General features: G+C 29.7%; 1 protein-coding gene across 1 annotated transcript in view; it reads right to left on the bottom strand.

The window, feature by feature from the left end:
• Positions 1 to 26,288, bottom strand: part of LOC113384121 — a 47,876-nt gene that overhangs the window by 13,320 nt on the left and 8,268 nt on the right. Inside the window, exons 3-4 of the mRNA XM_026622085.1 lie at positions 10,465 to 10,615; positions 6,312 to 6,443 (exon numbers count right to left, since the gene is read on the bottom strand). Of these exons, the coding sequence (XP_026477870.1) occupies positions 6,312 to 6,443; positions 10,465 to 10,615 (283 nt within the window). The remainder of the gene's footprint in view (positions 1 to 6,311; positions 6,444 to 10,464; positions 10,616 to 26,288) is intronic.

Here is a 26,288-nt window from a genome sequence, read left to right as displayed (position 1 = left end):
ACTATCGTCTCGTCCAGTCAATGTATCATATGCTTCCATATATACTTAATAAATAATAACATGCCGAAACAACGACTGATGTTCCGATGTGTACTGGGAGACTGTACAGTGATTTACAACCATTGAGAAATGTGCAGGAATAGGGTGCAAAGTAAGATAATTCTTGTTCAATAAGTTAAATAAAGATGTTGTTGTTTTATAATTATGTAATTAAATTACCGACTTCTGTTGGTTATAGGAAAACCCATGGCAAATCTGTAGATGCATTTATCGCCTCTAAAGTACAAATATAATATTTCAGTAAATAATTTGCAATTTTCGTGAATAATTATACAAAATTTGCACCTAACGCCAATATTCAGTTTTTCTATATTTGATATAAATTACGTTGAATTTAAAAACATATAATAATAAATTGTTTTTGTTCGAATGCAAAAGTTCTCACTGTAAGTATGCATGCATGTTTTATATCCATAATAAAATGTTTAATATTAGGTTGTCAAATATCTCCCTTCCGCTTTTTTGCTATTGGTTTATAATACAAAAAGGCGGAAGGGAGATATTTGACAACCTTATATGTATTACACGTGAATTTGAAAAAATGAATTATTAAGAACTGCTTCGAAAAGAGATTCATTTTTATAAACTGTATAAATATAGTATGTATACCAAGATAACGAGATCCTATTGATCCTTTTCAAGGTGTAAAGGGTTTTCAACCCCTGTTTTGCTAACTCGAAAAACAAACTCGTGTGAATACGATAATACACATTTATTACCGTACAGTACTCAATCAGCATTCCCAAGCAAATGCAACAAAAATGGCTTCAGAACATAATATATTGAAATATCATGTATGTATATCCAAGGCATGTTTCTAAAGTATAATTTCATGAGTTGTAAATTCATGTCTAATTCAAATACTTTATTGAATGAGAGATGTTACTATAAAACACGCAATAATTCGCATAATTCAATATGATTATCATGTGCTGATAGTAATCAAGAAGCAAATATCTTTTATGGTGTATTCAATGAGATGCTTATTCGGACTAATATTAATGTAAAAGTGTATATAAATATATATATGTATATGTATATGAGTATTTATTTATGAGAGAGCATTAAGCTAGACAAGTAACATCTAAACAATTTATTGAAATGTGATTTATCAATCAATCAATAATTTGCGCAATTTATTTAATAATCTTTAATAAACAAAAGTGTTAAAAATCGCTGTGATTATATACAATATTATCGAAACATGAATCGATATCGACTTCAGATATCAAAGTAATGTGCCAAATTTGAATTACTTATTCAAATATTAATCAAAAATATATTACTTAAAAAATCAAAGTTTATACTAATTTGATTCGTATACTGATCAAATTAAATTAACAATTATCTGGTTATGACTTATAGTCGAATGAACATGCTCAATGATCAAAGTCTTATTAATTTTTTTATTATATATAAAAAATTAAGTATTTATCAATAACTAAATTCAATATATTAATTGTTTTACCCACCAAGTCTTATATTTTCAAATGACGGCAATTGAAAGTACCTGATCTAGACTTTAAAATAAAAAAAAATACACTTAAGTTAAAATGAACAATGATTTAATATTTGCAGAACTCTTAATAAATCTAACTGTAAATAGAAGAGGTTGGATATTGAGAGCACTTGAACGCATTTATCATCCGGGAAGCATTCGCAAAACGAACATTCCTTTATCTTGGTGAGTATCTCATGATATATATTAGCATTATGGAGTTTTACCGTGATATTTACCATATTAACTGCGCAAATATAGCTATATCCCGTACCCACGAGCTATGTGCACGCAAATAGAACTTAATACCAATAATGTCCACATTCTGTCTGCAGGGTACGGCCTGGTAACCGAACCTTTGGATGAGTCTGACTACAGAGTTGCATCAGGAATATTGGGACCTGAAGGGACATTCTAGTAAATGGTAAGTGATGACAAGTGATTAATGTTTTTTGATTTTGAGATTTTGTATAAATGCTTTCATTTTTGAATAAAGTACCTCTTCATATTGAATTCAATTAGGAAAATCGACCGAAGGTTATATTTATATTGTTCGTTACCAAGAATTCAGAACCAAATGTTTTTAATAAAATCCGTACATAGTATAATACCATATTAATTCTTTTGCTGCTTAAACTAATAAGCGAAGATCTCTGGACTTCAAGATAATGTGCAAATAATTAGTACTACTTTAGATATTTTTTTTTAGTATATGCAACTAAAATTACATTTAATTTAACCCGAGAGGACTATTCAATAATTTATTTAAAGGCTAGGAAAGATGTGACTTTAATTTATAAAACAGTAGTAGTTTATGCCAGCTTTTATATTATGTACCAATAATTCAGAAGATCTCCAAACTTCAACAGTTTTTCTTCCTGAAATATGAAATTCTCTGAAGGCATGGTTACAAAAGGCTGTAATCATGCACCAATTTACTAAACGCCAATCAATTGAAATTTGGTCGTTCGAGAAAAATGATAAAATTCTATCGTTTTTTATTTAAATTTGCTTTTTCGAAATATGTGTTGCATTATTACGCATAATTAATTGTTTTAATACTACTCGAATAAGCTTGTAACAAAAATTTATCATATAATGTACCATGCATCTTAACAAAAACAAATTTTTGTGTTATAAGTGAGACCTATTTATTAGGTTCTTAAGTATAAGCAGGACATTTAATTCGTCTCTGTAGTCAATGTAAGATTGCTGAAATCATGATATAGTCAAGGAAAGTACCGTAGCAAAAGTACCAGTTTCAGGGTATAGATTTCATCGTCAGTATAGTATACGTTCTTTAGGTTATTTTTTGTTTTCATATATAAGTCATTATTTATATGTTCCAGCTGATAGTGAACAATATAAAAATAAGGGCGAATTAAGGGCTTTCAAATGGAAATATAAAATTAATTATTCATATAATTTAATAATTGGTTCTTTTTGGTTCTTTTGTTTTGCGCATTTATAGTAAAAGCAGTTTTAGAATTGTTTAGAAAAACTGTTAAATCATGAAGTAGCTAAGTGTTCCGCACATTCATTTATAAAATAATTTGCATATTCATTTCCAAAAATGCCATTACAGTTTTGCATTCGAAAGAACAAAAATCAATTTATTTTCAAACTTATACAATAGTATGTAGTAAGTACACATTGTGACCGCGACATAATTTTGCAAATTACAGCTTTGCCTAAGCATTACCTAACAAGTTTATGCTCAAATTTATAACTCTTGCTTATGCAACAGGTTATATCAACATTCGTTGTGTGTAGGTCAGTTCTTTACCAGTTTTAACGTTTAACCTAAATATTTCGACGAATCGGCTTGTTCAGTGTAGATATTTGCAAATTATACACTACTTTGAATTTAAAATCAACATCTTTATACATAATTTTGTATATAGTTTTGACAAATCACTTGAAAGAACTTTATCTTTCTCACCTCACTGACTACTATTTAATTGTAATTTATGAACATGCGTCGTTTCAGTCGTCCGTCAACTGACTACTGTTTTATAAATTGAAGTCACATCTTTCCTAAGCCTAACAGTACTGTACTGTTTGTTAATTAACTACTGATGACCTCAAGGATGAACTTGTCAAGTAAAAAGAAATAATATGGGAAGTACACATGAAAACACCACTTGGATATAGGCTAATGTGGATGTGTAGGGTCATTACAATTTTCACAGCCCATTATAATTATTGTTTTATTATTTTTTTGTAATTATTTTTCCAATACAATAATAAACTGTTATAGACCTTCATGAAAATAATATACCATACTGAAAAATAATGCAGCAACTATTATAAACTATTATATCATCTCAAAATTAAATGCTCAAATATAAATCATATTATTGTTAAGTTATTAATTTCCAGATCTACGGCGCTCACAAATATATATTTTGCATGTAATTCTACACAAATAACGATTTACCGGTAATACTTCCATAGTTTTCGCGCTGAGTTATTCATTCGAACCTTTGCCGGATGCAAAAGGAATTAACCGTTAAGACTAAAATATCGATAAAATATCCGCGGATTAGAGGTCGGCCGATTAATAATTTTCCGGCGTTATGTAGCGTCGCGTCGTGCTGTGTCAATAGAGGAAGCGTGTGGGGCCGACCGGCACACTTGTTTTAATATAGCAGTCGGTAAACGTTTCAAACTTGAATAATGATTGAAGCATCTCTTTATGTCATATACAGATGCACCTGATTTTCAGTCATTTCCCGCTAGTCATATAATAGTAGGTGTTTCATATTTAGTAACTCCGAGCATCCTAATACACTAATATCGATTTGGTTTTTCTAATAAGTTCCTCATCTTCAATTATATAGTTTTATAGAAATAATGTAATGAGCCTAATTTGGCTTGCTTAGCTTTTTGCAAGTTGATAATGTGCTCACTATTCTATTTACTACACCATTTTATTCATAATAGATTTTAATTATACGATTTACAATTTCATAGCCATATTTTGGTTAAAAATCTTTTGAAAGTCTGATCGAAGTACGAAAAGTTTGGGTACATTTACTACTTTAAGGGGGTTGTTCGTTTTTTTTTACAAAAAATGCAAGGTATTTGTTTTTGTTTCTCTCGAAATGTATTTATCATGGAGACACGCGGTTTTTTTAAAACAAAAATTACAAAATCATAGAATATTACGATATTTTCTTCTTTTTTTTGTCGCCGTCATTTTTTAACCAGGGGGCGCCAAAGTCGGCTTGTAGTTTTTTTTTAATTTGTGGCACCGCATTGAGAAAAGTCAATTTGAAAAATTTGAATTTCAATTGTCAAACATTTGAATTTTCAATTGTCAATTTGAAGTTTTCAATATAATGTACTAAATACACCATTTAATTTAATGTACTAAATACAACATGGTGTTCAAAAATGCTGACACATTAAAAAGGTCATGAGCAGCATGAGGTATTATAATGAAAAAGAGAGCAGTTGGCATACAATAGCTCGCGGAGCGATGAAAAAAACTGTTTCAGGGGATCATACATATAGAGATATATATCTATAACTTCGTCAAAAAATAGATATTGAGATGATTTTTTTTTAAAATAATTCTAAGGTTTTTTGCTTTCATAATATAAAAAAATCTCAAAATCGAAAAAAAATAAATAAAAACCAAAAACCCCCTTAACACGGTGAGCCCAGCGCCAAATTTTCTGCCTTTCCGTTCAGCCGGCAATGACGAATGGTAGGCAACGTTTACCACGCAATACATATTTATGTAGAATGTTTTAATTAATTACACCAAAATGATATTCGACAGCATTTCGTTGAGACTAACTATATTTTTACTGTTGATCACACAAAGCATCCAAAAAAAAATTCTAGTCCCGGACTTTGGGACCGACGCCAGTCATATGCTAAGATGACGAAAAGTTGACTGTTGGTCTCTAGGGTTAAATGAAATATTTTATAAGTGAAATACAAACAGTTATTTAAGTAATAGAAATAGAACATTAGGAGAATAAATTTTCTTAGTTTTCAATCGTTCAGCAGTGAGCTAAGTCTAATGATAGTAAATATTCTTAAAATCAACGTTGTGGCTAAATCATTCAGCTCTATGTCTACTCAGTTTCTGGACCGTCCAGCATCGCCAATTGTTAGCAAAGATTCATTTAAGAGATATCGAGCAACGGGTTACCCACATATAATATAATGCATCGTGACCATTGTGACGTCACGTTTTATTGCAGTTAGAAATGCATAATAGAATACACATAATTTGCAATTAAGGTGGGATGCCCGATGGGAATAGGGAAGAATTGTATAAATTTTCTTCGAATCTTAAAATAAGAGTTTTATAACTTTTTTAGTCGGCCATTTGGCTCTATCTATGCGCGAGGACCATTTATACTTGTTTATCTATGGCGAGTACTATTTTCTCGTAATAACAATATCGGAATTTTTTAAATTGAATTAATTTTTAAATTTATTAAGATATTTAATTATCAAGCTTCTTCTAATATTAACTACTTTGGAATAATTGACAAAGTTAGGTCAATAGATGTACATCATTAAACAAACTTATCCACCATTATTGCCGGTTTAAATGTTTTTTGAATAATCATGATTTACTTTTTATATGTATTATGACACACCTTATATATACTTTATTGGCATATTGACAAAATGCTACAACTGATCCCAAAGTCTGTTTCGTTTCAACATATACTGCAATGCAATACTATTGTCAATGATAGGATTTTTCATTTTGATCTTGGCTTACCTTCAAGACAGGTGTGCTTTCTGTACTGTAAGAAGCCGTGCTTGCAGGAGCACACAGCTTCCTTGCATTCACTGTTTGGCACCCGATTTGTGCATTGTGCTTCGGTCACGCATGATGCGCCTAGAAGACTTGCTGAAATATAGAAAAGATATTGATATCAAATGTGTAATTATTCTATAATGTAAATGAACTGAAATAGAATCACTTTAAATAATAATACAAAACTAGTGGTGTATGGCATCGTGCCTTAAGACAAATTGTTGGAAGTTCCTGCACCGTAACGAAATGTTCGAGAAAAATTAAATGCTTAAATTGTAATAAAAAATAATTTTTTACCGAAAGCAATTTTTTGTCAACACAAGCAAAAAGTTTTTTGAATCATTCAATTCGGATGCTTAGCTCTCCCAAAAACTGCCATTTTTTTGTACATTTAGCTCTGTATCTCCGAAATGGCTGGAAATCTCCTTATCAATAGGAATCGAATGTTTTTTGACCATTCAAATCGGTTGATCCGTGGGCCCGAACCCGTGGAGGAAAAATTGTATCCATTAATGCATACACACACAGATATCATTTTTTCTGAGGTATGCCAAAATGTTCAGAAACCTTCAAAACGTGAAGAAATACAAAAATTATCAATTTCGATTTTTGGACGATTACGATAACTTACCCTACGGAAAGTTAATAAAGCTTGGAGAGAAGGCATTTGAATGATAACTTTTGTGAAAGTATTGCAAGTTAATACTTTCATACATTGCAATGCACTTACTTATTTATTGTAATTGAATAACTTTTAGATATACATGCATATATGCCTTATGTTTACACCTTATCCCACAGTTCACATACAAAGCAATTCAACAGTAATACCATTGCAACTTTCGATTGTTGTTGATCTCTCGATTGTTGTTCTTGATTAGTTTGTCTAAATCAGTGATTCGCAAAGTGGTCCACATGGACCCCCAGGGGTCCATGGCAATTTTCAAGAGGTCCACGGCAGGGAAAACAAAATTGGGGGGTCCCCGAAATGAAAATGGGGGTCATGGCATATTTAAAAATGATTTAAACTTTAAATGTTAGTATTGAGCACGGAGCCAGCCACCCATCAACCTCGCATATCTCAGAAACAATTGAATGTCCCAACTTTAAATTTTGGTCACAATGTTGGTAAAGTATAGTAACAATGTGTGTCAAGTTTATCAAAATCGAATTATGCATTTTGAAAACGTCAATCTGTTTCAATACTAGTATTGAGAGCGGAGTCAGCCACCCATCAATCTCGCATATCTTAAAACTATTGAACGATTCAACTTTAAATTTTTGTCAAATATTTAGTAAAGTGTGTTAACAATGTACGTCATGTTTCATCAAAATCGAATTATGCATTTTTGGAAACGTATAATCTGTTTCAATACTCTTATTGAGAGCGAAGCCAGCCACCCATCAACCTCGCATATTTTAAAAACTATCGAATGACCAACTTCAAATTTTGGCTACAAAAATTAAAAAGAAGAAAAATATGAATTGGACTCCAAATTGCTTTTTCTTTTACCATATTTTCTAGATCTGTTTCCCAGCGACCATATACCGATCTCAGATCTCAAAAGGATGGTTGCTTTGAGGAAACTTTTACCAACGATGAGATGATTTTTTGTGGCAAAGTACAAATCGTACTAAATAAATGGTTTCGAAATTTTGAAGTTTGCTTTAATTTTTATATCGTCTTCGAAGAAACTATGTTGCATAAAAAGAAAGAAATTTGGCATAAAATTGGTTTTTCTTAGTTATCCTACAGATTTATTGAGTGATGTGAAATATATCGTTTCCAGATATTTGATGGGTAGTTGTAATTTTAGTTTCAAAGCATTGCGGAGATTCGATATAAATCTAAACTTTTTGAGAATACGGCACAATCCGGGTCGAAAATTGAATTTATAAAAACCCGGATCACTAGATGGAAATCCGTGACTGTTCCGGCGAAACTGGTACGTGTGATCACTTTAATATAGGATGTCCATAGCAAAAGAAAAAACATTGCAAGGGTCAACGGCACAAACAAGTTTGGGAACCTATGGTCTAAATAAATTCAAAGTTATTTGAAATGCTTTTGAAAAATAAGTACGAAGAAAATAATATAACCCATGCTTTAAATGATCGGAAAAATCTATAGATTTTAAAAAGCCAAGAAGAGAACGCAATACCCAGCATGAAATCAATTTACTCAAATTATCGAGATATCCCAACTATTCGCCTAATTCTATTATCATGACCACCAGCTGTTCATCTATGAAGTTCGATTATTCGTGATCAGGCAGTAACAAATCGGGTGCAATAAAAGTCCGAGTCGCTAGAAAAATGAAAACTGCTATCAGTCGCGAACGTTGCGGGCGCAATCGTTCCGTTGCGGTTCGTGAAATAGTGGACAACGAATCGCGCCGCGGACGACCGTTATTGCGATAACCGCTCGGAGCTGACTGACCAGATACCCTGCGTTATTTATATTATATTCCACGAACGGCTGCATGACAAAAAGGAGATATTTGTCAGAACTAACAGGTACTGAACATTGTCCCCTTAGGAGCTTTTTGTCTAGGAACTCTTTGTAATATTTAAAATGAATTAGTTTCTGATTCTCTAAAATAAATGACTAGTTTTTTGGTTAAGTGTGTGTAGTGCTAAATAAATTTCAATAAACCATTATCGGAACTCGCATTATTTATATTGAATTACTAGATGACCCGACAGACGTTGTCCTGTACTCATGTCTACAATTTTTTTAATATAATATACTAATATTTACCGTTTACCTAAAATTAAAAATTATCGTTTTTTAAATTACTCTTCACGCCAAAATGCATATACATTTATAAAATGAGCAATGTTAAATGTGGAACTGCTTTAAATAAAATGATGAGTCTCAATTCCCACACTATGTTGGAAATTGAAGTCTTTTAAACGGTATAACATAACCATAACATAACACTGATACTTCATGTTGGATTAAATAAATTCAATTTTTTTATTATTTAAGATATCCAAAGTTGCATCTTGAACTTCTCTTAATCGATATCGCGAGGGCCGAATTGTATGTATTCATCTTTACTCTCTCATTAGTTGGTATAAAGTGAAATTTTTACGAATTTTTAAAAATATTGTGGAAAGATTGCTAAAAGATGCAAAGAAAATATATATTGGAAAAAAATCTATATTGAAAATTTAATATCCGAATATTGTGTTGGCGCCCCCTAAGGCGTGCGCTGGTGTTTTTCGCATGCATCGCATTAAAGGTTCATATGTGTATCATTCAATCTGCCATACATATACTGTATCTTATATTATTTTAATTTCTGGCACATCTCAGATGCTTTTTGGCAATAATAATGTAGACATTTCATTTTTCTTATTCATAATCATACATTTATTATATATATTCTAATATTGTAATAAGTGAATTGAAATTTTTGGCAGATGATAGTTTTCATTTGTTTTCAATGCAAACAATGGCATGTCGTTTTTTTTTCAATTTTTTCCATTTATTTTATATTATAGATTTCTACAATATTGCACATACATCCCAGTACTTTGTAATACATACATCCTAGAAAATTTTCTTAACAAACTTCATAAAGATTTATCAAAATCCAAATAATCGTTTAGAAGAAGGAGTATACAGTGAGTGCTTGTAATTTTATATGATTTTTAATAGCAATAAAGCTCAAATTGATTTTACGTTTTAGTTGAAAAACTTTTGTATGAGAAAAAAGAAAAGGGCTGTTTTTAGGGTTTTCTCGGCAATTATTCGATTTTTTCCCACCGTAAGAACCATCCTTGGACTTCAACGAACATTTTAAAAAAAGAATTGATCAAATTGGTTCAGGCGTTGTTGAGTTATGCGCTTCCCAACACATTTTGCGATTCATTTTTATATATAAGAATTATTGAATTATTACACTACAATTATAGATGTTAAAAATTGTGGTAGCATTCAGCAATTAATGTGAACTGAATATTTCCGGTAATAAGGCTTGCTACTTTGCAAATGAATATTAATTTAGGCCTCAATATATTTTTTTTAAATATGACTTGAAACATGAAGTTACATAATGGCACAATGATCTGTTTTATGATCTAAATTATTAGTTATCTTGCTTACCAGGAAGACAGGCAGTCATATTAAATGTAGCATGGTAAGGTTTACACGCGCATCTGCCTTCTAAGCACCTACTATTAGCTACGATTTCTTCACAATCTATATTGTCCACACAACTTGATCCGATCAGTTGACTTCCGTGACTCCACAAGGACTGAAAAATAAATGAAATTGTTAGTATAATAATGCACAGGTTAAGGGTAGTTTTTATTGGTGGTATTAAAAGTGAGTTAGATAAAAATATTATTGGCTACTTTGGCCTAAAGCAGGTCCGCTTGATTTGATTGGGAAAAGTATAGTTAAATTGCATATCATTACTTCAGTTTGACGCCAATTACTAGCACATTTGAATAACAGATGAATTGTGAAACATAAATCTCATCCATGATCTTTGTTGGAGAAATATAGTTAAATAGTACTTTATGGAGGCCGATAATATTACTTTTAATTAAGTTTTACGCAAACCTAGGCTATTAAATAATAATCAAAATTTTCAACAAATTACAAAATGCATTAAATACAGAAGAATACACGGAAGTAATATATGCCTCTGCCAACTGCATGGCATTTTTATTAAGTAAATGTTCCCAGACCATCATGTGAAATGCAAAGAACGTAAGCAAATGAAATAATGCATGCAAAACAGCTGGTGGCTTGGGCATTCAATTGTGCTACGGAATTTTAACGGCTATAAATTTACGCAAATGTATTATGTTCCTAGCATACAATGCAAGAAAACTGTTACTTTTGTGTGTAGTAATGAAGAGAAATATCTCTAGTTCTTGAAATATGGTCTTATTAAGATGGTTCATTAAATAGAGCAATGGGTCAGACATGTTTTCTTATGAGATAATAGATGACGAACAAGGATTATGTAAATGGCATCTTATTGTTTTAGCATTGTTTATAATTTTAAATAACCAAAATATTATTTAAACTCTTTATAATTAAGCGTGAAATTATATTGAATTCTATATATAAGAAATAAGCATAAGTCATTCTAACATCAAAATGAATAAAAATTTGACAAAAATATATGCTGTACAAAGAATCATATTGTTAGAATTAATCAGTATTGAATTAAAAATCTACTTGTGTAAATCTCAAAACTTTTAAGGAATTATCGAAAAACATTTGGTGTGCTATATCTCTAGAATCAAAAGCGTTCACATGACACTGCTTCGGATTTTTTAAAGTAAATAATTAAAACTATATTTGGTACGTTATTTTCCATAAATGTGGATGAATACTAAGGACTTGCCTTAATTTGTTAAGTGAAGTAAGAAATGCCAAAACTAATTTGATAAAAAAACTCAGTTGTAAATAATCATTTTAATTCTTAGAATATTAATTTGCGCTATGCGAACTACCAATTAATTACTATCTATAACTATGTAAAAAAATATTTTATTACCCTGCAGCCACACGTAAGTATCCTATTAAAGTTATTGGACAAACTCTAATCTAAATCTCCAATATCTTACGATTAAGTCATCAAGAAATTTCAAAGTTTTTGCATCGATCTGCAACCGTGTAGTTTCTCCGCGGAAACGATGTGTTTGTTTGATAATCTACATATCACGCACTATGTTCTTCTCGCATATATAATATATACATTTCGCTCCGGGACTTATCTGAATTACCTCAGACCTAATCGTATTTGTGATCTTGAGTATCACAGAGGTAATAATCATGTCCGGAGTATACCATCTTCCAATCCTTAACGACATTTTATAGTCGTAGCTTTGGTTGAAATTTTATTCACATTATTACAGAAATCTGTGATATCCCAATTTTGAATTAACTACGATTAAATTGGCTTAATATAGGCAAAGGCAATTTTATTACTGTAAAAGGGGCAGAAAATTTGCCAAATGTATGAAGTGACCTATTCATTGATTGACTTACAACTTGTTAGTTCAAAGAGATTCTTCACTATCTTGAATATGGAAAAAATCCAGAAACTACGCTATTTATGATATTGAAATTTAAATCAATTACAACGTAGACATCACAGACTGTAGTATCAATATCTTATGATTAGATTACATATAATAGTTTAATTTATTTATTAAAACCCTGGTATAAGTTTATATTAGCACGAAATTTAATAATGCCTATAAGTTATAGACGTAGTTATTTTTTCTATATTTTTGCGATTTGTGAACATCCACTGAGAATATAACTCTAGGTATTATAATATAATCCAAACAAGTGCTTATTGCATTTGTAAATTCATATAGTTAAATATTCCATTTTAGTTTCATTTGAACAATAGAATGTTAGACTGAAGAATTGACATAGAATATTGCTCAAATCAAAATGAGTTTTATGAACTAAATGATCATTAATTATTAAAAGAAATACGTAAAGTTCTAAAGAATTAAACTTCAGGGACTAATGACGTACGTCACACATTCAGAATATATTAATTCGAATATATTTCTTAATTAACAGATACTAGTTTTATTGGTGTCTTAATAAACGTTAATAAAGATTAGCAACATTGTAAAATTGCCGTTATGTCGTTAGTAATACTCTATTTGAACTTTTATTACAATACGTATCTCATAACGAAGTGCGTTTGATATCGTTCAATAGTTTTTCCATTCTACAATTTAATTGTTTGCTACTTAATTGAAAGCGTCTAGTAAAAGCTTTATAATTTGATTCATCTAATACCATACAATAAGCCCTTGTCTAAAGTAGAATTTGACATTACAAGGTAGCTTTGTAAGACACAAAAACAATAAGCATAAAACGATATCTTTTTTAGGACGAAAAATATAAGGCATGGAAAATTCATGATTTATTATAATTGGCATAATATTAGAACCTGATAATATATATATATATATATATATATATATATATATATAAATATAATGATTTCTATAAAAGATTACTAAACATATGTACTGTCAACTGAATACTGAAAATTGCTAATTTTTTTTCGCTGTAATGTTGGAACAACTGCTCTTAATATTAGTGCAAAAGTTTGATTGTTAACCGTTAACTATTTTACTAATTCTATTTATTGCAAAGTTTAACCACCTACGTATTTGGCCCTTTTACAAAGGACAAAATTATAGAACAAAAGCTTTGTCTTAACTTTTGTATTTTGAACGAAGAGAAGAGAATTTGGCTTATGAGTGTTATAAAATATTGGCAGAGGGCCGAAAAGTCGTGGAAGACCTAATCATACATCGAAGTCTTTAATGGATAGAATCGTCCCCTAAGTCACTTGTGCTGTGGTTGTGCATTCAGAAATCGTTATACATGGTTTTACAGTAAATAAAGAATATTATTTAGAAGTTATGCGTCATTTCAGAAAGATTTTGCTTAGAAAGCTTTTCCATTAATGGGAAGGAAACTACTGTATTTTGCTCCATGAATAGGCCCAGTTGCATAAGGCCCGTAATATGAACGCTTTTTCGGCCAAACACTCATAAAATATCCTGGGACAACTAGCGTATTCACCAGATCTATTGCCCAGTAAATTATTTCTTTTTCAAAATCCCTTTGTAAATTATTTCTTTTCAATATACGAATAAGCTTATTTCAGCTTTAGCTCTTCATCTCGTAAAAACTGATTTGATGGTAACTACGGCACAGAGTTATTGATAAAATTGATAACACTTATACACCAAGAGGTACTTTTTTATTTATAAAAAATTATCGTCATTGATATTAGCAGATTTAATTAAACAAGAGTAGCTGCGACTAGGGAAAAAAATCAAAACCCTGTTAATAATTCATGTTTCACGTACAGGCCAGATAAGATAATCCTGATGAGATTTCATTTTTCAATTTTATTTTTTTGATATTTAGCTTTTTTAAATATTTTTACTGATTTAGGCAATAGGTATGTAGCGACATGTCAACACACATCGCATCTCAACTTGACAGATAAATATTATTTTTGGCTCATCATAGTGACAGCACTGCGCAAAACAAAAAGTGCAAGTGTCAGTTCGAATCTCTCTCTTGTTTCTCTCTGTCGAACAGCCAAAATTATAATTCTTAACTTTTTTCCTTTTTCATTATAAATACTCAAATAATATCTACGTTTTATAAATGATAAATATAATTACATATAGTGTTGTTAATATTTCATCATAAATAAAATATATAATATAATGACTACGAGTTTCTTTAGGTAGTCGGAGATGTGTTCCACCCATTCAGATTTCTATCGTAATAAAATCCTACAAAATTCTAATATAAAGCAGTATTATTATATTTTTATCTATCAGGTAGGATAACCCAACATTAGATAACGTTCTCGTTTACGTGCCCACCTAAATATCGTCGCATGGCATCCGGTTCGCATATAATTCAGTAGCCGCAATAAATCTATCCCTCGGTGTCGTGCGGCCGTAGCGGTTGTAGCTAATAATCGCCGCCGCCCGTGGCGTCCGCGACAACTCGTGTAATGGAGTGTCCGTAACGCGCGTTTACGAGTTCATTAGTAGTAAATCAACGCATGATTTGATGCCGCGCTCTTAGTTCTATCACGGATGGATGATACTTCATCTGCGAGATGCACGAGTTATGATAAACGCTTGCTTTTCGTTCTAAACAATTATAATAAATCGCGGTAAACTCACGATATAGCGTACTAGATCGACTAGAGAAAGGGCTGGTGGATACTAATTTGAAAGTTGCAGGACCTTCTAGGACTTGTCCAGTAGTTGCAATTTGGAAGTCAAATTTTTCATTGATTGTTACTCAAAAAATCTTTAAAAATTTCAGATCTAATTGCTTTGTACATTTTGTGAATAGTTATAGTTTTTTCAAAAATATATATCTCAAGCTGGTGGATACTAATTCGAAAGTTGCAGGACTTTGCTTTGTCCTGTAGTTGGAATTTGGAAGAAAAATTCTTTATTGATTGTTTCTCGGAATATCTCTAAAGAACTAAGCTATACTGTGTGATAATGCGTTTATACGTACGTATTGTTATTTTATGGCAATCATATGAGAAGATCAATAATGCAAATAACATTCAGGTTTGATATATACTCAAAATTGTGGCGAGCATAGCTCTTTGGTAGCGTGTTCGATTCACACGACAGGGATCTTTGGATCAAAGCCTGTCAATGACTTAGAATTTATGAAAAAAAAAAAATATGTGTAGTTAGTTTGAAATTAAATAAAAATTGTATTTGTTAAATAGAATTTGGATAAAAATTAAGAAAAATAGGAATAACAAAATTTGAATAGTTGAATTGAATTAGGAGTAAGAAGAGGAATATTGGAACTTAAAAGAAGTATGAAGAAAAAATTAAGAATGAAGCTGAAAGTTAAATAGAATTAGAAATTTGGAAAAAAGTGCAAGAATTGAAGAAAATAAGAAAAAGAAAAATTAAGAAGAATATAGAATTAGGATACATAAATGGATTTATAATGATATAAAAATTAGAATGTAAATAAATAAAAATGTTGTAGTTGGCTAAATGTTTAGAGTAAGCGAGGCCAAATAAAAAAAAATAAAAAAAAGTACACTCAAAATACTGAATAAAGATTCCAACCCAGAATAAAAACTATATAGATCTTTCCTCCACATACGAATGTTCGTGATAAGAACTCATAATAATTCATTCGGAAATAAGCAATTCATTCAAAGTTTTTTTCTATGTACCAAAAATGTTACAAGTATTATTGTACTGAATCATAATTATTGTCATAACTTATTTTTAAAATTCTCTTTAATATTATTTTGATAATAAATTATTTAACGATGAAATTAGTAAGCATACAATTACATTAAATACAATTTATACAAAATAATATGAAATTAATGATCAATTTAGATTTTGTTTTCGAAATAATTTGGGTCGAGATACCGCATTTTTGTTAAATAAAATATAGGAATTTAGTACGAATAGCTAGAAATATTTAAAACTTCAATCGGATAAATTAATTTCGGTAAAAATCAATAAAATGTGCCGTGAATTATAAATTACTTATATGTGTTTTAGGATTTAGGACCTTCCAAATTGGGTCATATAATAAATTTCTCAAACTATCTAGTGTTTAGTACTAATTGTAATAAAATAATTGTGTTTAGTACATTGTAATATCTTCATATTATTTGTTTACTAATATAACTTAATTTTTCAGACATTTTTTTTAATCTCGAAGTCTTTGATTTTCATATAGTGATTAGCTTAAGTAATTACTTTTTATAAGGTGACCATACTTAAGGTGTCTCGGTTTGGTCGGGACAATCCCGGCGTTCCACCTTGTGTCCCGAGTTTTTCTAAAAGCAATATTTGTCCAGGATTTAGATTTTTTGTCCCGGATTGTCCCGGTTTGTCCCGGTTTTCTAATAATTTATAGGTAAATTAACAAGAATTATAAAAACAAAGAAACAAGAGCTATTTAATTATTAAATTAATTATGAAGAAAATTGAATAGAATTTTATATAAAGCTCAAAAGTGAGAAAAACATATAGATATAAGATATAATATAATATCATACATAAAAAGTATTAATTATAGTCGAATAAAAAAATTTGTACTGAAAGCCCGCATTTTTGTTTAAAAAAAAATTGAATTATATTTTTTATTGTATCCTTAAATAGCATTTGTGATTTTAAAGACTCCTCTCCACCGTCATTTGCGTAACTAAAAATTGCCGTTCCGGTTTTGACTTAAAAAATATGGTCACCTTCCTTTATATGACGTGATATGTCATCAAATTAAACAAGCAATGCTTATCTTAAATTATAACAGAATAATCAGAATTAGTCAATACAGATATATAAGACTGCTGAAAGAATGACTTTTCTTGAAGTTTATAATTTTTTTTTTTCAGAAGCGAAATTCGTGCAGCTACTATGATTATTATAAAATTACTATCCTTTTAATATTAACTATGAATAAGCTTGACAAGAGCCTGAAATAATATCTATTATTATTGATTACGGCTTGCTTATGAATAAATAAATAAATATATTGTACAAGTGTAAAAATAATTATGTAATTTGTAGTCATAATAACATATATTAAAATTTTCATGTTTGAATATAAATCATATTGAATAAGTGCCTAGATTTAATCTAAGACCTCACAATGTTTTCTAGCTCTCCCGTAAAATTTCTTACGACCGCATCGGCGTCGGCGATTGCTACGTGTCCCATTAAGTGGCTTCACAAGACATAATTACACGTTATTTATTACCGCGCGGTCGTAGATCGTAATTAAAAGTTTTGTATTATTTTTCGAGTATCTTTCGACTGGCGGTGAAATTATTAGCAGCTCTCCCACGGATCAAATCTGATAACCGAGTAGTAATGAGCGATTAAAATATTTATTATCTGCATTATACGTTTTAATTTACTAATATGAAGTAGCGTGAATGCTAAAATTAACGTACTGTTTTTGACACGATTGATTTGTGGACGAACATGCAACAAATCGATAATTTTAAAATGTGAAATTATACTCTCACACGATCATTTTGAAGAAAATGAAATGTTGCGGAGCCCGTGGGAGCAAGAAAATTCGACGATGTCCATATTAAGGACCACCCTAATATATATATATATATATGAAAATTTTCTGAATGCTATACCCTTCGAATGATATTCTTATATAAAAATAATCTTTCTTATATGAAATAAACATTAAAATTGTATATAATATTTGAATATTTATTGAAATCACCAATTGTTCAAATCTATTAATAGTATAATCATAATAATAAATATGTAAATAATATATTAAATAAGTTGCTATTTTTATACGATTATATAAAATTTCATACTGATGTATCATTTGCATTTGGACAGAAATATAATTTTCACTAAATTTCACCAAATCTGTTTTTACTATTAAAATTGAATTGATGAACAAGCTACATAAGACATAAGATATAACTGTTTTGCATATTTTTATTTATATCATCCATTTTCTAGTTCTATTGTTCCATCAATCAGATGCATATCGATCCCGATACACATGCAAAGCGTGCAAAATTGGCAATATACAAATTCTCAATTAATATTCATTAATCACTTTATTATCTGAGCACGGATGAAGAATTCCGCGAAAGTCTATGGTGAAATTTTTGCTTTTCCGGGAAATCATTTTCAGATAGTAAGCCAACGAGGCGCAGAAATAATAACTAACATACTAATTACTGTTGCCCTTGATTATTACCGAGCATGGAAATAAAACATGCATATGCTCACTTGGATGAGAAGATAATAAAAAAAATAACGAATAGTAATTGATCACCGAGACGTTTGCTTTCCATAAATTGAAATATGGCATGTGGTAGTACAAGTCGAAGCCCGCGAGCGAATTTTATGCTCTCTTGCAAATATATCTATAGGATGCAAGTTTATGAATTCTTGCAGCTTTTACTATGGGATCCAAACTCATTACTGATCATTTGGCTCTAATTTAACTCGCTGAGTTCATAACAAAACTAAATGCGTTCATAAATAATTAATTATTCATTAATCCATTTGCATTACTGCCCTCGGAACTTTATAGAGATAATCGACATCAAATACCACTCTTCAATATCAATTGTTTTGCATTCAATTTAATGGATCTTCAATTTTTTCATTTATATATTTAGTTCATAACGATATATGTGGAAAATGTTCTACACATAACAAAATATGAATAAATTATAATTTTTAATTTGACATGTATTCGTTCGCCTCTCGTTCGTTAGGGGAAGACGCATCTTCATGTCATCAATAAGAAAATAAAATATAGTCGAGCTAATAATGCATCGAAAAAAAAATCGATTCAAAAACCATACTTAATTTTTTGGTGAAAGAAATGTACAGTTATTCAAGTTCATAGAGTTTTCACTAACAATACACTATACAAAGTTTGATGAAATACAGTCACAAATACTGAAACTTGTTTATTTTGTTATGAAATTAAGTACATATTTGCGTTAAGTACATTGTAATAAAACTCATATTTTGTAAGAGTTTTCATTTGATATGTTCTTTATCTTCATCATGAACATGTAAAAAAATCATGTGAAAAGATTTGAGATTTTTTCCATAGAATCCTTTCTGTACTGTGAAATGAGCTGAACCATTACACTATGAAATGGGTGTTCCATAGTGTAATGGTTAAGCTCATGGACTCGTGTGGACGAGTTCGTAAATTCTAACGCCATTCTGGACAACCTGACATCGTGCAGTAGCAATGTCCATTTTACTTAAAAATATAGATAAAAAATAGCCCATTTCGGACACCGCGGTGTGAAAATGTCTCGCACTATTCTTCCCTGAATTTAGTTGAAGTTCAATTTATCTGACGGATCTGCCCTGGACTCCAAATCTAAAAATAATTTCTTACAATTTTGTTTAAAATATTTGGAATTTATTAATTTATACTCAACAAGATAATTCTTGCCAGAGAGCTTTCCGAAAAATAATCGTTTTTTAACTATTTACTTATAGTATTTTATTGATAAATAGCAAATCATGTTAACATACTAAATCAATCTCAAAAATTGTTACTTAAAATTAATTCATTTTAAGGGTTAAGATTCGGACTTTCATTCTTTAATACATTTATTGTATTCTGATTATCTAACTAGTAGGTAGATAAAAGTTAATTATAAACCTGGGCGTTTCAACTTGATTTGTTTTTTTTTTCAAATTCAAGGTCAATTTTTATTGTTTATTATCAATTTTATTATAATTTTTTTTTTCTGCTCTATATTTATCATTTAGTCTATTCCATACATTCGCAACTTCTTCTACTAAATTTTTCCATTTGTTCGAAATAAGAAGATGCACGAACAAAACTTTCATACGGATATTCGAATATGGAACGAATAAACAAATGGATATTGAAGATGAAAATAAATGATAAAGAAAATTACAGTGTTTATAGTTCAAGCACAATAGACTTCATAGAAATTGTCGGTATATTCATCCAAGAGAAAAAAAAGTTGGAACTCGATTACATTTATTATTAAATTATACAGTAATGTGATTTTCTTTATTATTTTCATAGTCTCTATTGACACACTTTGCCCGTAACCACTACGTTTTTATTTGATTTGACTTTACTATTAAAATCTAATTAACAGTTTATTTCAAAATTATGGGATCTTATATTTAAATTTAATTAACAGTTTGATTTTAAAATTACGGGAACCTAGCAGATCTTAGTGATCTAGTAATAGTATTACAAGATGGTATGGGCTAATTGAAATGATATGTTAGAGATTAAATGCTTCAAATATTTGATCATATTCAATATACATAATATTGTTATATAAGATAGTTTAAATATAATTATATTTCAAATTTTATCGTCAGTTAAAAATTGGCATAGCAAACATATTCTGACAGTTTTTAGAATCATTTTATATGAAAATCGCAGCGTAATATGGATTTGTCATAGGTCTATTTTATGGTAGAATTTGCCCGTTAGTCTCCAAAGGTCAATTTCATACTTATTTTAATCGAATTAAAAGCAAATAAAGTTCTGTTTATAAAGTCCCGGCAAAGGGGACTAAGTGTTTCTCAGCTCGTATAACTTCATAATATAAAGTTAGTAAAAATCTTATGATTGAATTAAAATATAATGAATTTATTATATCTTTAAACATAGACAGATAAAATTTACATTATTTCGGAAAATATCGTCGTTAATTACCCCGAAGTAAAATTTCATTAATTCATGAAATGTTGCCTTTGTAACCAGTTTTTCTTTAATTTTAATCAAACTATAAAAATAATGAGATATCGTTATAAAACATCCAAGCAATAAAAAGCAAAGAATAATTACTGTTAATTGTAGTTAACAGTTATTTATAAGAATCTCCTGATAACTAATTATTAATTAGTTTCCGAATAGTTAATTGTATGATACAACTCGTTAATGAGATTTTTTCACGATTGGTCTAAGTGATGTTGATTGAATTATAAATGACCTTTATTTAATTGAATATATTTAGTAGTAAAATAATTTAATTGATTCGGTACGTACATTTTACACTAAGAATTATATAAAGAAATTATTTATATTGTTTTTATTATTAGTAAATAATATCAATATTTGACAAAATCATTAAGAATTTTAATAACATATTGAAAGATTAGGTATAAATTGATTTATTATGATGATAGAATAAAATACTTTATATTCATAAACTTCAAACCGGATTGAATTTGATGCTTATAGATTTATTTATCGTAAATCAACTAGGAACAAAAACATAATATATCGTATAGAAAGTCTATTTTCGATCATTTACATTTATCACCATAACTTCTATTACCGCAACTAGCCTACTTTTATCATATAGATATGCCAATAATTGGAAATTGGTATAATCATGCATCAATATGTGCTACAAATTACCTACAACGTGTTTTATTTGCTTCGAAAGCCGAGAATTATTATTATTATCGTAATGAAAACAAAACTCACAATCACCATTTCCAATTATTCCACACGTACTTTTTTTAGAGAAAGTAGCGTTAAAATATATGCTCGTTGCTATAAATTGTCATTTACCGAGCGCAAAAGTGTGATAATAAGAGGAAAGATAAATTTGTCCTGATTATAGAAATAGATTCTCGCACATATTTTATTTTTTCATTTACGGTTGTAAAGAGGTCAGTCAGTCATTATTTGTTTATGCGGAGTAATCGATGATGAACGACTTCGAGTAATCACACATTTTGCAAAACCGAGACTAATCGTTAATTGGAAAGTGGTTGGGTCTAAGTACCGGAGAAATGTGAAAAAGCAAGTGTGAAAAACGCCAGGAAATGGACTTAATTTGCTCGATAACTTGACACAAGTTTATATTAATTTTTCAACATAATTTCTGATGCACAGCTCTTATTTAGAACGTTTATGTTTTGAATTGAATTAAAAACTAGTGGGGCGCATGGCATCGTGCCCTAAGGCAAATTGCTGGAACTTCCCGTACCAAAAATTATTATTTTTTTTAAAAACGATTAATATTTTTGAAAAAAATTTACTTCGAAAAAATTAGATTTTTGAGAAACTATAAATTTGACAAAAAATTACTTTTTTTTGAAAAAAAAAAATGTTTTCTTTATTTTGACATATTTTAGAAATTCTGAACTTTTTTTCAAAGCAATCGTACTGCTTTACCTGCATAGACACGAAATGTCAAAGCGCAAAACATTGGTACGGAACCCATAGGAATGAAAACAAAATGTATACTTAATGTTAAAATCTCTATAAAATATCTGGTAATTTGATCTAATGATTTTGTCTAAGTGAATATTTTGTCTAATGATCATTTTTGACCGCCAAATGGCATTTGTTTTTACTTTTTTCCTTAGATCTCCGAAACCGCTAGACCTGCTTCATGAAAATTTGATCAATTCTTCATCTTGTCAATACAAGTAAAATGTTTGAATTATTAAAATCGGACGTTCCGTTCTCTTAAAAAATGAGTTACCATTTTTGGCACTTTTTGCCCCGTATCTTTGGAACGGCTAGACCTGCCTTCGCCAAAAACTAATCAGCACGTCTCCTTATCAATATGAATCGAAAGTTATTTGAATTATTCAAATCGGTTGATCGGTGTTCCCGAAATTGTCGACGAAATTTTGTATCCGCACACACGCACACACGCAAACACGCATACACACATACACACAAACACACACACCCACACATACATTAATTTTTTCTAAGGTATGCCAAAATATTCAGAAACCTTTGAAACGTAAAGATATATAAAAATTTTCATTTTCGATTTTTCTGCGATTACTATAACTTACCCTACGGGAAGTTAATAAAATTATATTTGCAAATCCTTTGAATTCGTCTATTAAAGAAAGGATACCAACACTATTATCGCCAATAATTAGTGTTTGGTAATATTATGTCGTGAACCAATATTTTGCATTGATCATACTTTTCAATTATATGATATTGCGGTAAAACAATATTGAACCTATCAAATTTGTCATATTAAATTTACTAGTTCATCTTTATTGTATTTTTTTTGTACTTGCGCGTGGGTATTTAGTTAGAGCTATGGGCTTTATTATAGAAGTTCCAGGTTCGGTACGCGCCTCGAGCTGCCTGATAACAAGCAGTAGTAACATCGGTTACTAGCCCATACCCGGTATTGCCGCATCATCTTAATCACATTGGGATGGGACAACAATATGGGTTGCCATCTATAAAAAGTTAGTTATGTTATTTTGCATATATCAATTTAATTTATATATATATATATATATATATACATACATATTAATATTTTCTTATTTTTTGTACTTTTCTTACCGGCCTAATATTTTTTTAATAGTTTGACTGCAATGCAATATTTAAACTATCAAAATAGTATGATCTTTTGTATTTTAACCCTTTCAAAGCTGTCTTGTAGAAGAGAAGTATTCTGATATACCCATAATGTAACACTAAATACCAAGTCAGACCACTCTATGAATTAACTTTTAATTTATCTTACATTCAGAGAAATGCTTTAGAAAATTCACTATAAATAGCTTTCTATAGTTCATAAACGATATATTTATCGCCTTCTTAAATTTAAAACACGAAGAATCGATGAAACGCAAAGAAAAGTTGATTTATTGCATGCTTCGATATACAAACATAGATTTATCTCAGACCTAAATATTAAATATATACTACTCTTCAATCCTTTCTCTTTGCTTATCATTTTTAATTATCTATTCTTATTGGAAATTTACACCAAGGAAGGCTTTCATTCGATTTACATGACTGATGAAATGGTACTCCTTGAATTTATAAAAATCAGTATTGAACCTATCAAACAATATTGAACCTATCAAATTTGTCATATTAAATTTACTAGTTCATCTTTATTGTATTTTTTTTGTACTTGCGCGTGGGTATTTAGTTAGAGCTATGGGCTTTATTATAGAAGTTCCAGGTTCGGTACGCGCCTCGAGCTGCCTGATAACAAGCAGTAGTAACATCGGTTACTAGCCCATACCCGGTATTGCCGCATCATCTTAATCACATTGGGATGGGACAACAATATGGGTTGCCATCTATAAAAAGTTAGTTATGTTATTTTGCATATATCAATTTAATTTATATTATATATATATATATATATACATACATATTAATATTTTCTTATTTTTTGTACTTTTCTTACCGGCCTAATATTTTTTTAATAGTTTGACTGCAATGCAATATTTAAACTATCAAAATAGTATGATCTTTTGTATTTTAACCCTTTTCAAAGCTGTCTTGTAGAAGAGAAGTATTCTGATATACCCATAATGTAACACTAAATACCAAGTCAGACCACTCTATGAATTAACTTTTAATTTATCTTACATTCAGAGAAATGCTTTAGAAAATTCACTATAAATAGCTTTCTATAGTTCATAAACGATATATTTATCGCCTTCTTAAATTTAAAACACGAAGAATCGATGAAACGCAAAGAAAAGTTGATTTATTGCATGCTTCGATATACAAACATAGATTTATCTCAGACCTAAATATTAAATATATACTACTCTTCAATCCTTTCTCTTTGCTTATCATTTTTAATTATCTATTCTTATTGGAAATTTACACCAAGGAAGGCTTTCATTCGATTTACATGACTGATGAAATGGTACTCCTTGAATTTATAAAAATCAGTATTGAGCATATATGTATCAATTACTTTGCAATAGCTATAATAGTAGAAGTTGATAAATCAATAAACAGAATTGAGCAACCATTGGCGGTTCTATTTAATAAAGAAAATGTAATTTTAATCTAAACTTACTTCGTTATTCAATACACGTTCCAAACACAGAGTGAGCTGAATTAGACTGGTTGATTAAATCTGAGTCAATTTATACTTTTAAAATCCAAAAGTCTTAATTTGTAGTCATAAATTTATAAACAGTTCTTCAAGTGTAAATGAAACCTCGGATACTCTTTTACATCCATTGAGCCAGATTGTTTTTATTTACTAACAAAAACACGAAAGCGTCAAATCCGTTACGAATTACAGAAAAAATTGTAATATATTATTGATCATGATACTGTAAATAATTATAAAATAAAAATATTTCATATCCGTAATGAACTTCATACGTTGATCGAAAGAGACAAGCAATTAGCAAAGACGTGTGAACTGTGTTGCACAATTTAACTGGAAATGATTGAAAAAATGTTGACTTATAACCATTAATGATAGAATTTATCTATATAATTTTTATAGGCTGTAGTATAGTAATAAATACTGTTATAATTAAATAATCAGTTAATTATAACAATATAATCTGTTAATTGTAACAATATAAAACTGTCGAAAACTCTTTAATTTTTCTTTGTGGTGACTTTAAATCGACTTTATTTACTTGAAACTTTGCAGAAAATAATAATAAAATCAGAAGGAGTCAACTTGGTTCAGGTGCATCGTGCCAATTTCATTTATTATGAAATGCACTATTTTTCTGAAGAAAGAAAATGTATTATATAAATCACTCCACTGAATTTATTTTAGATGCCATTTGTTTTCTACCGCACATAGATTGTGTTTCCAAACAAGTCAATATTCAAAAGAGGATTTTGAAGTTATGAATATGCCAAATTCACACATAGTTCAGTCATTATAGTAAGTTCACTTCGGAATTACATATGATGCGTACACCCTGCCATATGTAGGTTTTGAGACAACTTTTAGGTGTCAATATACTAGTATTTACAGACTTGATATCTCTAATTCCGAGATTCTCATCTAATTCAAGCTTAAATGACTGGACTAACAACCACTTTTTCGATTCGCTAATGGTAAAAATAAAATTTTCAGTAAGGAATCAAGTGAAAAATCAATATGT

This window comes from Ctenocephalides felis, unplaced genomic scaffold (genome assembly GCF_003426905.1).
Source record: "Ctenocephalides felis isolate EL2017-DRISC unplaced genomic scaffold, ASM342690v1 CF-g0.4_SCAFFOLD_00845, whole genome shotgun sequence".
Lineage (NCBI taxonomy): Eukaryota > Metazoa > Arthropoda > Insecta > Siphonaptera > Pulicidae > Ctenocephalides > Ctenocephalides felis.
This window is presented reverse-complemented; position numbering and strand designations above follow the sequence as displayed.